The sequence below is a fragment of the Lampetra fluviatilis genome, chromosome 7, assembly GCF_964198595.1.
Source record: "Lampetra fluviatilis chromosome 7, kcLamFluv1.1, whole genome shotgun sequence".
Lineage (NCBI taxonomy): Eukaryota > Metazoa > Chordata > Hyperoartia > Petromyzontiformes > Petromyzontidae > Lampetra > Lampetra fluviatilis.
The window spans coordinates 11,322,985-11,335,200 of NC_136281.1; the positions used below are offsets into that span (position 1 = coordinate 11,322,985).

A 12,216-nucleotide genomic window follows, 5' to 3' on the forward strand; every position below is an offset into this window, starting at 1 on the left:
TCGGCCATGCCTGATCTCCTGGAAGTACTGCAAGGATGCCATGGTGGGATAAATATCCCAAAGCTGAAGATTACACTTCCTCCAACTGCATCCACAAGTCGCTACTCAGTCGAGCAAATTTCAATTTCAATGACCTTTATTAAAACCAAAGCGTCATCTCGTCCGCTGCGTGCTCTATTTTCTAAGGCACACCTAAGTCTTCTCGTTATGTACCGAGTTTTTTTTCTCATTTTAAATTTAACTGGGGGGGGGGGGGGGGGGGAGGTTAAATTTAGCTGGTCTGGGCCGGGATGGTGCCGTGGTTAAAGCTCTCGACTCAGTTGAAATTCCAGTCGGAGAATTGGCTCAGTCTGTCGTTCCTCTGGTGGGGGGGGGGGGGGCAATAGATCGCTTTGTGGGAAGGCAACAGCGGCTGTACTCCAGACAACGCCGGATTAAGCTACTGCGGGGCCTGTAGCATATGTTATAAAGGGGCCCTAAATTATATTTTTAAAAAACACAACTATTAAAACACAAATGTTTAACTGGCATAGTAAAGAAATTGTATTTTTTCATTTGCAATACAGCCAGACAATACGACAAAGCACTAAACTTAAACACCCAGTCGTTCATAAAAGTTGAAGGCAGTATAGTACTACAGTAATAGAGAAAGTGAAAAATCACTGAACCGGAATTGATATCTTGAAAGCATTTAGCGCGGGGCCCTTGAAAGTGCGGGGCCCGTAGCTACTACATATGTAGCTGCTTTTGCTACGAGGATAATCCGGCACTGACTCGAGAACGCGGCCCCAGCCATGGGAAATCGACACTTCCACCACAAAGTTAAGAGGGCCACCTACGGGAGCAAGTTCCAGCCCATGGCTCGATTAAGTAGGGGGGGGGGGGCACGATTGGTTTGTGTTTTACCTTGCATTCGGAGCCGAGACCAGCACCTGTTCTGTGATATTCATTTAAAAGTGTCACTGCCACGTGACCTTGCGTTTACTCGGATCTTAAAAAACAATTGTTTTAGAATTTCAATCCCTAAGTGCGAGACCGCGGTAAAGGCGACAAGCTCCACACGAGAGCGTAAACGTGCGCCTCCGCTAAAGCGCACGTGCTCTTCTCTTCGAGTCTTTATTCCCACAGCAATGACGTCTAGGCCCCCTTTGAAGGTGACGTACTTTCGTGGCGATTCACCGTGCTTCATCCGCTACTTCTTCCTGTTAAATGTGAATTGATGTCCACGCAAAAAAAAAGTTGGCTGGTAAGAGGGCAAACTTGTGTTGTGAATGCACAGTAGCATTCGTTCTCCCCACAACCCGGATTCACCATTTTGGAGTGCGTGGGCTGGTTCACGAGCGCACGTGGAGAGGGGATTGCCGAGAATAACTGATCGGTCCCTCGTCCAACCTCGGCAAGCAGCGGGGCAGTCCTTCGTTGATTTTGTTCAACCAGACGATAACTCAGCAGTGACCTGGGGCATTAGTCTTCCAGTAGGGGGCGATGCATGCGATGTTTGATCCCTAATTGTTCGTTACAGGGAGCCGAGTGTCCTCCCGTGTACCTGTCTGTTGTGTCGTCTGTTGTGTAATCAGTGTGCGCGCGCGTACGAGAGAACAAGCAAGCAGGGCGTCTAAATTATGGTGCGAAATTGGTCACCATTTTATGGCTTTGAAAAGTGACCTAAATGTATACTGTAGTTTTATTTTCTCATAAGACACCCAGCGTGACTGAAAGCTCGTGGTTAAATGTCTCAATAAAGACGGAACTACCCTTGAAACGGTGCACACAGCCCCGCGTGAGAATTCCACAACCAAAATGTAACAGTTCGCCCCCTTCGATTCAGACTCAAAAAGGGCTGCAAAGCATAATGCGTGTCTAAGAAAAAATATCCCAAAACACGGTACATTCCAATCATAATAGGGGCATTGTTGTCAGCAGCCACGACTTCTGCAAATGGGAATTCTCAGTAGCAAGTGGATCTCGTTCTGGATTACATCACAGAATCGTTTCGGAAGTCGAGCTCGTATCCGCACTAGGGGCAGACGATTTAAATTCTCACCCAAGTGACTTGTGCCAATCTTGCCGATATTTGTTTTTGAGCTGGAATAATCTAATCTAAGTTAGCAGTCTCATTTCAATTGTTTTTTTTGTGCAGTAATTGCTGATCAGGCTGAAACGTGATCATACAGTACTTGAGAACCCGGTTTCACCACGGGTGGCGACCTGGATTCGAACCCAGGCCCTCCATGGTGCCAGCCCTGTCCTGTGGGAGGGCATTAGCCCCCTCGTACCACACTTCGATACCTGCACTTCGTGAATGGCGTTTGGTAGTCACGCAACGATGATGTGGAACCGCAGCCATGAAAAAAAAACCATGTTGTAAACACGCGGTTACTTTATTTGTTACAATTAATAATAAGGCTAGCACAAGCTGACATTCGACTTTGCTATAGAAGGTGCATCAGCAGCAATGTTGTCAACAACAAACGTCGCACGATCACTTAAGCAGCTGTGTGTGAAATCAATATTACCGTACCGTAGCTTCGAAAGCCATTCATGAGCAACAGCATTCCATCAAGCGTGGGAGGCGCACAATGCACGAACGAGCAGATCGGTGCCACTCAACATGCCCTTACAGCCTTATGATGACACACGCAGACACTCATAATTTGACACGCACATATACACAAGACTACATAATTTCATTGCAATTACGTTTGTTTAGTCGGGAGAGTGAAACAGATCCAGCGACTCCTGTTTCCCCAAGGAGACTTGGGGGGTAATGACGTCCCATATCGAGCCAATGGATGTCTCTTTTTTCAACGGTTTTATTTCACTTGATTTTTACTTTGTGTGAAAACTGAATATTTGCCAGCGGTTTATTTCTGCGATGGGTCTTTAACGTTGTCCAAATCCCAACCAAAGGCGCGCTTCGTCAAGTCGACCGTTACCTGCCGCTCGCCACACCTGGCCAGCCACTTGCTCACGCTGGACACAACGCAAGCCCAACACCTTCCCCCAAACACCTGGGCATCTTGACAACGGATTCTCCACACGAGGGATGTCCTTCAAATGAAAACACAAACCCACTGCCAACCCATCCCCGCCGGCTCCGGTAACCCAGCGCTGCTGCGTCAGCGTGTGCAACGGAGGCAAACCGCAAGGGGGTTTTTCCCAGCCGCAATCATCCCAACCACTCTCGCACACACAACCGCCCCACTCCCCCCACCCACCACCCATACGGACGCAACAAAATCCCAACCCCCCCCCTCCACCCCGGACACAAAAGCGTCACCGATACATCACGGGGGACAAAGCCCTCGTTAATCCTGATACATCGACGAAATCGTTCGTGGTGTTTTTTTGTTGTTTAGTTGTTAACGTGAAAACCTCTCTCCCGAAAAAGAAAGAAAAAAAATCACAGCGCCGATGCATAAACATTCCGCCGAAAAAAACGTGAACGCACTTCATTATGAAACACGTCTGACATATCGAGCGTCGGCATGCGGAATCCGCGGTTCGATGAAGCGCTTGGCGGCGTCGACCGTCGGGGTCCAATCGCTGCGAAGGAAGGGCCAGGCCACGGAGACCCTCCGACTCTCCCTCCCTCCACTCGGCTCATCTCTCTCTCTCTCTCGCTCTGCCACCTGGCAACCGCCGGCCATCCTCGGGCAACTTTGCAACATCCCTCGGGCAACTTTGGAAAATTCCTCGGGCAACTTTGGAAAATTCCTCGGGCAACTTTGGGAAATTCCTCGGGCAACTTTGGAAAATTCCTCGGGCAACTTTGCAACATCCCTCGGACTAGCTCTTCGTAATTACGCACCTCCGCTCGGAGTGCGCTGGGGACGACACGACACATTCAATGTTCAAGCAACTGCAGGAACTGAAGCCTCGTGTGGCGAGTCCGAGGCTTGAAGGCGCGCGTCGAGCAGCGGGGGGAGAGAGAGGGGGGGAGGGGGGGGGAGGAATTTGGGGGGGGGGGGGAGGAATTTGGGGGAGGGGGGATGCAGGCGACGATGCAGCGCCACGTGACGGACACGCGGTGCCAGAGGGAGCAGCAACACGGAGCACGTGCATCATAAACACGCCGCCGTCATTAAATGGGCCGAAGACTTCGTTGGGGGGAAGAAAAAAAAATTAACCCTCCTGAAAAACGAGTCGTACGACTTCGGGATGGCTTCCTGGATGTTGAAAACGGGTTCCGATTCTGCTCATGGCCAATACCGGTGATGATCATCTGAAACCAGTCCCGGGTCTCCCCCTAGTTACTCCGCCTCAACAAATTGCGTACCTGGTGCCGTGTTAGACATCGCTACTGGGGTGTCGAAGGCGACCGGGCGGTGGCGCTGGCCATCCACCCCCTCGCGTACCGTGCCGGCCTTCATCAGGCGCTCGCAAACAGCACCTGCCCCAACAGTCTGTTTAGGCTGTACGGGCAGCGGATGGCTGAGCAGGCGGGGTGACCACCCCGACCCGCTGCGTGAGAACCGTGGCGGACGCGGCAAGGCTGCGGACAGAGCCAAGACCTCGGTGGTGCCAGCGCGGCGTCGTCGCCCCCCGCGGGTCCGAACGTCTCCTGCGCTTGACCGAACGCGATCAGCCGATCACTCGCTACGATAGCTCTTTAGCCATTGGTGAAAAAAAAGCAAAACTGTCGCAAGGAATGATTAAAGAGACGGAAGGACAATGGGCTGTTGTGTTTTTAACGTGCGGCATCCTCACCAAGTCTCAAGACTTTCCCAGGAGGATTGTGTTTTGCTAGGAAGCTGGGGGGTGGGGGGGGGAATAGCCCCACACATATGGAGGGAAAATGTTTTTTTCTTAACCAGGAGATGAGTTATAAATCTACTCGATGTGCTAGTTTTCTTACCAACCTGTGCTTATAATTCAATATAGAGGCATGCCTGGGTGATGTGGGTGGTGTGCCGCATGCAAAGACAAAAATAGGATTGCCAGTGGGGTCTCGTTCAAGGCGCATTGCGCTGCAGCTTGTGCTCCTCTCGTCTGATCGCTGACAAGTTGGCTGGCTGGCTGACTGGCTGGCTGCTTGGCAAGCTGGCTGAATGGCTGGCTGGTGGGGGGCTGGCACCATGGCGGGCTGACTGGCGGGTGCGCGTGCTGAACACAGTGATACATCAGACTCAAGGTGGGGCTTGAGGGTCCAAACACGGAGACTGAACCCTGCCGGTAAGAGGGCAACGCTTAAGACCAGCAACCCAGGGGGGTCATTACCTCCGGCGTATCCAGCCAGGGGCCCCCGCGTGCTCGACTTACAATCGGAAAGGCTGCGAGTTCAAAATCGTGGCCGGGACCGTGACCTCGGCCAAGCGTTCCTCCACGGTCAATAAAAACGAGGGCCACTTTATGGGAGGTCAACGGTAGTTGTCTATAAATACAGCGGCCCTCGTCCAAGGGAGTGTGGGAATTTCACCACCGGCTCAGGGCTGCGAAACGAGGGAAGCGAAGCCACGGTGCTCGTTTTAAGCGGGGAGACCCGTTTGACATTTTGACTCTGACCTCCAACACCCATTTGCCAAAATGTATACATTTTTTTTTTTAAATAACAAGGAAGAGAACACTGAATTCGAGCTATTTTGGTATATTTTAAATTGGTTGTACACACAGCTTATGTTGTTAGTTAGGCGACCTGAACGTGGTTATACGAAAGTGCCTCCCTTTGGTGCGAAGGAGACGGCCGATCAGAGAGCGAGTGCACGTTGTTTTGCAGCAACAGGAATCACAGGTGCAAGGGCCCAAGTGGCCACAGACAGAAGAAAACATTTCAGCAAACCAATTGTTCAACGGCCACCACTGCATGCTTGACTTGCAGAAAGTTGTTAATAAATTAATATATTTCGAACGCTTTGAAACTCACGTTGAAAGTGTTGATGTCCGTCCGTCATCAACGGGGTGGGGGGGTGGGGGAGGTAGGGTATCGGAGGGGTAGGGTGTGCTCGTGAAGAGGATTCAATCCGAACGAAATTTGACTTATAAAGTTGGGATGCTATTGTCGACTCACCCAGCGGAAATTTGGCCAAATTTCTTCAGGTGTTGCTCAAGACTCGGAAGACAAAAAACCGGTGCTAAAAGGTTTTGCCTAGACGGCCAGGCCGTGGGAGATGTGGGGGCCGTGGGAGCTGTGGGGGATGTGGGGGCCGTGGGGGCCCGGGCATGTCCACCCCCCCCACCGGCAGAGCCGCTCTCCAAGCCCCATGGCCTTACGGCAGCGGACAGAGACTCGTCCTGCACGCCTGGCGCGGATGATGCCGTCGCCGCCACCGCCACCGCCGGTTAAGAGCTGCACGTTGCGACGGACTGTGACCGAGTGATCGAGTGCGGTAATGGATCTCGGGGTTCACCAATTCAGCGTACCACCGATGTCTGCTTTCTTAAGTCATCTAAAACGAGAATGCGTTTGACGCGGACTACTCGAGGCTGACGGCCGTGTTCCACGGCGGCTCTCTGGATTACATTTGACGACGGCATTGCGCGGCGCGACCGTCGTGGCAACATTGACAACGCGAACGCGATTTACAATTCGTCACGGTACCTCAAGCATGTTAAGGGGACGAATAAACAGAACACAAAAGAAAACTCGATTTAAATAAAAACTCTAAAGTATTGGTAGTTTCATGCACTTTGTTACGTCACACGCAAATTGGTATCCTACTTAATTTTTAAGTCAAACGTACGGAGTAACAACGGAAGAGTTAGGCTATCATCAGCTTCTGTTCAGTTGGGGGGCGGGGGGGTTGGCGATGGTCGAGCACGGTCGAGCACGGTCGAACACGGTCGAGCTTGCGCTTTCACTTGGCCGAGGAGTTGACTTCGTTTGGACGCAGGGCGGCAGGAATCATGCTCTTCACTCTGCGGCACAAAACAGGGACTCAACATCCGCGGAGTCGGTCCGGTTCCACTGCGTCCCGAGCCACGCGTCCCCGACCGTCGGTCGCCACCCTTCGATGAAGTGGCCGTTGGGACACCACGGCGACCGAGACGCGCGATACAGCAGCGTCGCCCTCTTTCACAAAGCGGGGGCGGCGGGCCCTCCTGGGTTATGTGAAGACGTCCGTGAAAAAGAGCTTCATAGGCTCTCCAGGACAAATAAAGATTCTGATTCTGACGTCAATTTAAGTACACCAAAATATACCTTAAAGCCATTTACATTTTTACGAATCTAGAATGACGTTGGCAGCAATTTAGCAACAACGTGAATAAGGCCGAGCAAGAAGGTAAATGGCACTGAAAGTATTTAAATGTACAAATGTTAAATACATTCCGAAAGGGTAAGTAATACATTTTGGCAAGTAGAGGTAATGGACAAACATTTTCACGAAACATGATGTCGACAAATTGAGTTAAGCCAGGATGATCAAATTAACACATTCACAACAGCTGCATCCAAGCAAACTCGCCAAGTTTTCTTAAAACTCAGCTCGGGATCGGGATTGAATTCTGACGTGGTTGAGAAGCCAAGTGATTGCAGAACGCAACATGGAAGCTGACTCCCAGCATCAACTAAAAACAGCGACTTCTCTTGTTGACCTTGCGTCTGCCGAGACCAGGGGTTGGCAACCTTTTTCCAAGAAGAGTAATTTTGTTTTGTTTTTGTCTTTAACAAAAAATGTTTCGAGAGCCGCATCACACGCAGAGCTACGTGTACACAAACACATTTCGACTTCAATAAAACAAACAGGTGATGGAATAAACTCTGTCTCTTCCCTTTTTTTAACCTTTAGTTATTCTTTAACGATACAGTTTGACTAGACATTTTATTGCCACGAAGACTCTCGACTGTCACTGATGTCGGCCGTGGCTGGAAATCGAACTCAGGAGAGGCCGGATTGGCGACGCACTGCTCTAATCACTGCGCCATCGCTCAACCAAACAAATTGCGGTCCACGGAAACTGCATGCGACGCAGTTGCTTCAAGCCGCCTAACCCTTGCTATCTCGGCAGATGGACGCCACTAACCGTACGTCGCACGGCAAGCGGGCCTGCCGCTCTCCCCCGCCAGGCCATAACGGCGTGCGACGCAGGACGGCGAACCGGCGAGACAGCGAACGGAGCTCGCCAGAGTGTGAGCAGCCTGCCAAAGCGTCTCATTTAAAACACGGCGCTCGTGGCGAGGAAATATTGTACACTCGCTGAGCGAGAGGTGGGGTTGAAAGCAAATCGTCTGGGAACGAATGCGGCTCGGGGATCCGTTACCGTGCCGTTGCATCGTCCACTTTCGCTTGAACCAGCGCCAGGTAATGGTCGACCTCGGTCTGGGGTAAGAAACAACACGGTTACATGTGTGCAACTCAACACGAACCACGCACACATCTCACAAGACACACACTCACGATACAAAGATAAAGATCTCCGTATAACCTTAAAATAATGTTGGGGCAAATGCTGTTCGCGAGCACCGACTAAGGCCAGAACGGCACATGAAGGGAAGGGTGGCCAGCACCACGCCTGCCGCCTTTGTCTCCCAAGTAGCGGTATTGTTACACACTGCACCAGGTTCTTATTTTAGGCTGAGTCGACCTAGGGGAGGCCCAGGACCGGTTCAGATAATTGCCATTGGTGTTGACCATGAACGGGAACCTAACGCGAGTCATCAGGTTCGTAGCGCAGCGCGCGAACCACTACTCTACCGCTCCCCCCACACGCTCACACACAATACACACACACACATCGGAGGGAGAGTTCAAACCCTGGTTGGGTGGATTGGACTCAGGCAATCATCCCCCCAGAGTTTATAAAAACGAGTTCCACTTGGTGGCAAATTCAACAGTGGTTGTCCTATGGCTACACTCGCCCCCCACCATAGGAATGTGGAATTCACTCCACTCGCTCTGGGAGGGCCGTGACAGGAGATGAGCAACGCCCCGCCTCGGTGCTCGTTTGTACTGGAGACCACTGGGACTTTTGAGTGCCTCCAGGCGCCGAATGTCGGCCTCTCACCTTTTTCTTCTCATAGGCGATGGGGACACTGAACAGGAGCACCACACCTGGTGGAGAATTGGAAAAAGACACACACACACCGGGCTGGTGTTATTCTTGTTCTTGCTTACCCAGTCCCAGGACTCTCGTTGAGGAGGGCCCTGTGCTAAGATTTTCGCAGTGGGGGCGACGACTGAGAGTCACTTTTCACACTGGGAAAACATTTGGAAATGATGGTGTGGGACGGACAATAGTGGGTTGGCGATTCTCAATCAGCGGAGGTGTGCTCGCCATGACTCAGGCCTCCTGCGTTATCACCACACGGTGGTGATGTTTATCCCCATTGCTCAACAAAATAACGACGCTCCAGCGTGCCACGAAACCCACGGTGACGCGTCGTTGGATTTTGGTCGTGGGTTGCCGTGTGACACCAGCTCAGCTTTTACGGAGCAGTTGACGTTCGGTCGTGTTGAAGTGAAGCCCAAGTTGAACTGCTCTCTTTATCCAAGTTTCTTAGAATATAGATCTCAGAGTTGATTTGTGAACGATAGGCTCACTACTACAAACCAAGGATGTATAATATACACGTAGCTATTGGAATGCCAACATGTAACACGACATTGTTTTCATGTTGCACACGCATTACTGTGATAGGCTGAAAATTAGGTCATGTGGGCTTACCAGCATTGCCAAGAGCAATGCCTCTGCAAGAGATTAAATGGTGGCCAACTGCTGAATTGGAGGCCACGAACATGCTTTGCTTGTTCTGTATGCAAGTTAATGTGTTAATATGACACTTGCCTTAAATGATTTACTTGCAACATTTAACAAATGTTGTCCTCGTCAATGCCTAGTGCTTCTTTTTTGGTTTTACGAAGCATATCCAGGGAAAGAATGATTACAAACATCTCCCCTCCCTGTCTGGCTAGGGCGAGCTACATGGACGAGACCATCTAGGCAAGAGGACGGGGTAGGGAGCGGGGTGCTCTCGGGTCCATCGCAGCTTGGTCTTTTGTTTTTGCATGAAAATGAGCTGCGATCGCAAAACGTGGCACACAACAACGTGACGCTCTGTTGCAAACCCAAAGTGCGTTTGTACAACATGGGCGGTTGTGCAACCATCGAAGAGTAAAGTTAAATCCGACGCAACGCCGGCTCTAGCAGGGAGCAAGCGAGCAAGCAAACGAGCGTGCGTGCGCGTTACCCAGGATGAGGAGAGAGAGGCCGTTGAACACAGATCCCACGTACGTCATGAGCCAGAGGACGCCGGCAAACTGGACGACAGAGAAAGCACAAACTTGTGAGAAGAAAACAACATCGCTGGACTTTCTCCTTGAGCAGTTACACCCACACGTAAAATAACCACTGCTGGAGTTCAGACGAACGAGTGGCTGGGGGCGACAGACACCGACATCGCTGCCTCGGAGGCAAAAATCACGGGAGGAGCAAAACTCGGCTTGCCGTGCCACCATCTCCTGACCACCACGCCCAGCAAGTGCCTCAACTGTATTTTACAATTCCTCATTGAGCATTCCTGCACGAGATTATAACTTGCCGGGCAGCTGACGCTTTGAACACGTGAAAAGTTAAGCCGAGGTGGAGCCTAGCAACTGGGTTTAAAAAAAAAAGAAAAACCCGCACCGTCCCTGTGTGGGGATCCGGACAAATGCACAGGGCACGCCGCCTGCTTACGAACGCACTCAGCGAGATCGTGCCACGAGGGGGGGAGGAGGAATGGGATCATGAGGAACGTCCATCATCGACACGGCAACTGCTGACGCTGCAGGCGAGCCAGATTGTGTAACAACCTGTAGCGGCCCGGGCTTTGAAAGCTAAGCTCATTATCCCGTTCAGTGGAAGGTGCGGATGACGAGCCTGATGCTCGCTACAGCAAATGTGCTCATCGCGGACGTAAAAACCCATGCCCAATATAGCCACCGGCCGAACGAACGCGCCGCGCATTACTCGACGAACGGCGTGCGTGGACGGCGTGTGCATCGCCCACCGAGCGCATGCGGTGTATGACACGCGCACGCCAACTCAAGCCAGGCGCGTCACGCATATCGAATCGCGCGTGTTAGAACCCACTCGCGTGTTCGAACCGATTCGCGCAGGATCACGCGCGAGTTGTGTCATTCTTGAATTGAAGCACTGGGCCGAACCGAGGCAATTAATCAAATCGCAATGATTGTTTTGCGCCGAGGATAAAGCAAGTGCATTGTGGATGAAGCACAGGTGCATTGTGGTATTGTGGGTGCGGTGCCGATACATTGTGAGTGTGGCACAAGTGTTTTGTGGGTGAATATCTGGTGCGCTGTGGGTAGGATAAGAGTGCAGATGAATTGCAGGTGAGGAAAAATCTACGCGACTGGTACTGGTGCGACGCGGGACTGCCTTGTGTGTGTGTGTGGTACTGCAGCGAAACGGGTGCCCTTTGTGTGTGTGTGTGTGGTTCTGGTGCCAAGTGGGTGCGACGCGGGGGGTGGGGGGGGGGCGGCACCTTGAGCGAGTCAACGAGGTCCTGCACGAGCAGGAGGCGCCGCAGCTCCGTGGCGGCGCCCGTGGTCCAGACACGAGCCGCCTCCACCTGGCGGCTCATGCGCTCCCGCGTCACATCCACGTCTTCCGCCAGGTACGTCCTGGCACGCGCACGCACAAAGATCCCCCGTATAGCCTTAGCAGACTGCCGAGGCAAGTGCTGTCAAGAGAGCACCTCTGACGGCCAGCACGGCACACAAAGGGGGGTTTGGTGGCTGGCACCGCAACTGGCACTCTTTGACTTCCCAATGCCGATGTTCAAATACCACATCAGGTATTTATATTCGGCCGAGCCGACTTGGGAGAGACCCGGGGCAGGCTTCCTTTCCACTGATAAGGCCCCAAGGCCGAAACTGAAGCCTGGTTTCTGGGAGTGTAGCGTTGTCCATGCACCCCTTGCTAATGCACAAACACAACAAACACAACAAACACACGCACAGTGGCAGGGATGTTACCGCAGCGCTTGTTGTAGCCTAGGTGCGATTCGAGACCACCTGCAGTGTCGTCGGCTTGCCTGTAGGCAGGGGACAGGCCGGGCTGCTGCTAAGAGTTAACTCGAGTGCTTGGCAAATGCTGTCCACTGCACCAACGTGATGTGTGCTAGCCGCCCGCTGCTCTGCTTGTTGTTTTAAGCTATTCTCTTCCACTTTGTCGTTGTTGTTGCAGGGAGGTTGGTGCCAGCCACCCAATAATGTCCTTAACGAGCCTGCTCCACGGTGGCCAACATGACACTGCTGCAGCAGCCAGGTCGTGCTG

At 52.1% G+C, this 12,216-nt stretch overlaps 1 protein-coding gene across 1 annotated transcript in view; it reads right to left on the minus strand.

The window, feature by feature from the left end:
• Nucleotides 1-2,826: 2,826 nt before the first annotated feature.
• Nucleotides 2,827-12,216, minus strand: part of LOC144933572 (uncharacterized) — a 34,294-nt gene continuing 24,904 nt past the window's right edge. Inside the window, exons 7-11 of the mRNA XM_078858497.1 lie at nt 11,423-11,561; nt 10,127-10,196; nt 8,944-8,990; nt 8,200-8,258; nt 2,827-6,855 (exon numbers count right to left, since the gene is read on the minus strand). Coding sequence (XP_078714623.1) covers nt 6,795-6,855; nt 8,200-8,258; nt 8,944-8,990; nt 10,127-10,196; nt 11,423-11,561 — 376 coding nt within the window. The 3' untranslated portion in view covers nt 2,827-6,794. The remainder of the gene's footprint in view (nt 6,856-8,199; nt 8,259-8,943; nt 8,991-10,126; nt 10,197-11,422; nt 11,562-12,216) is intronic.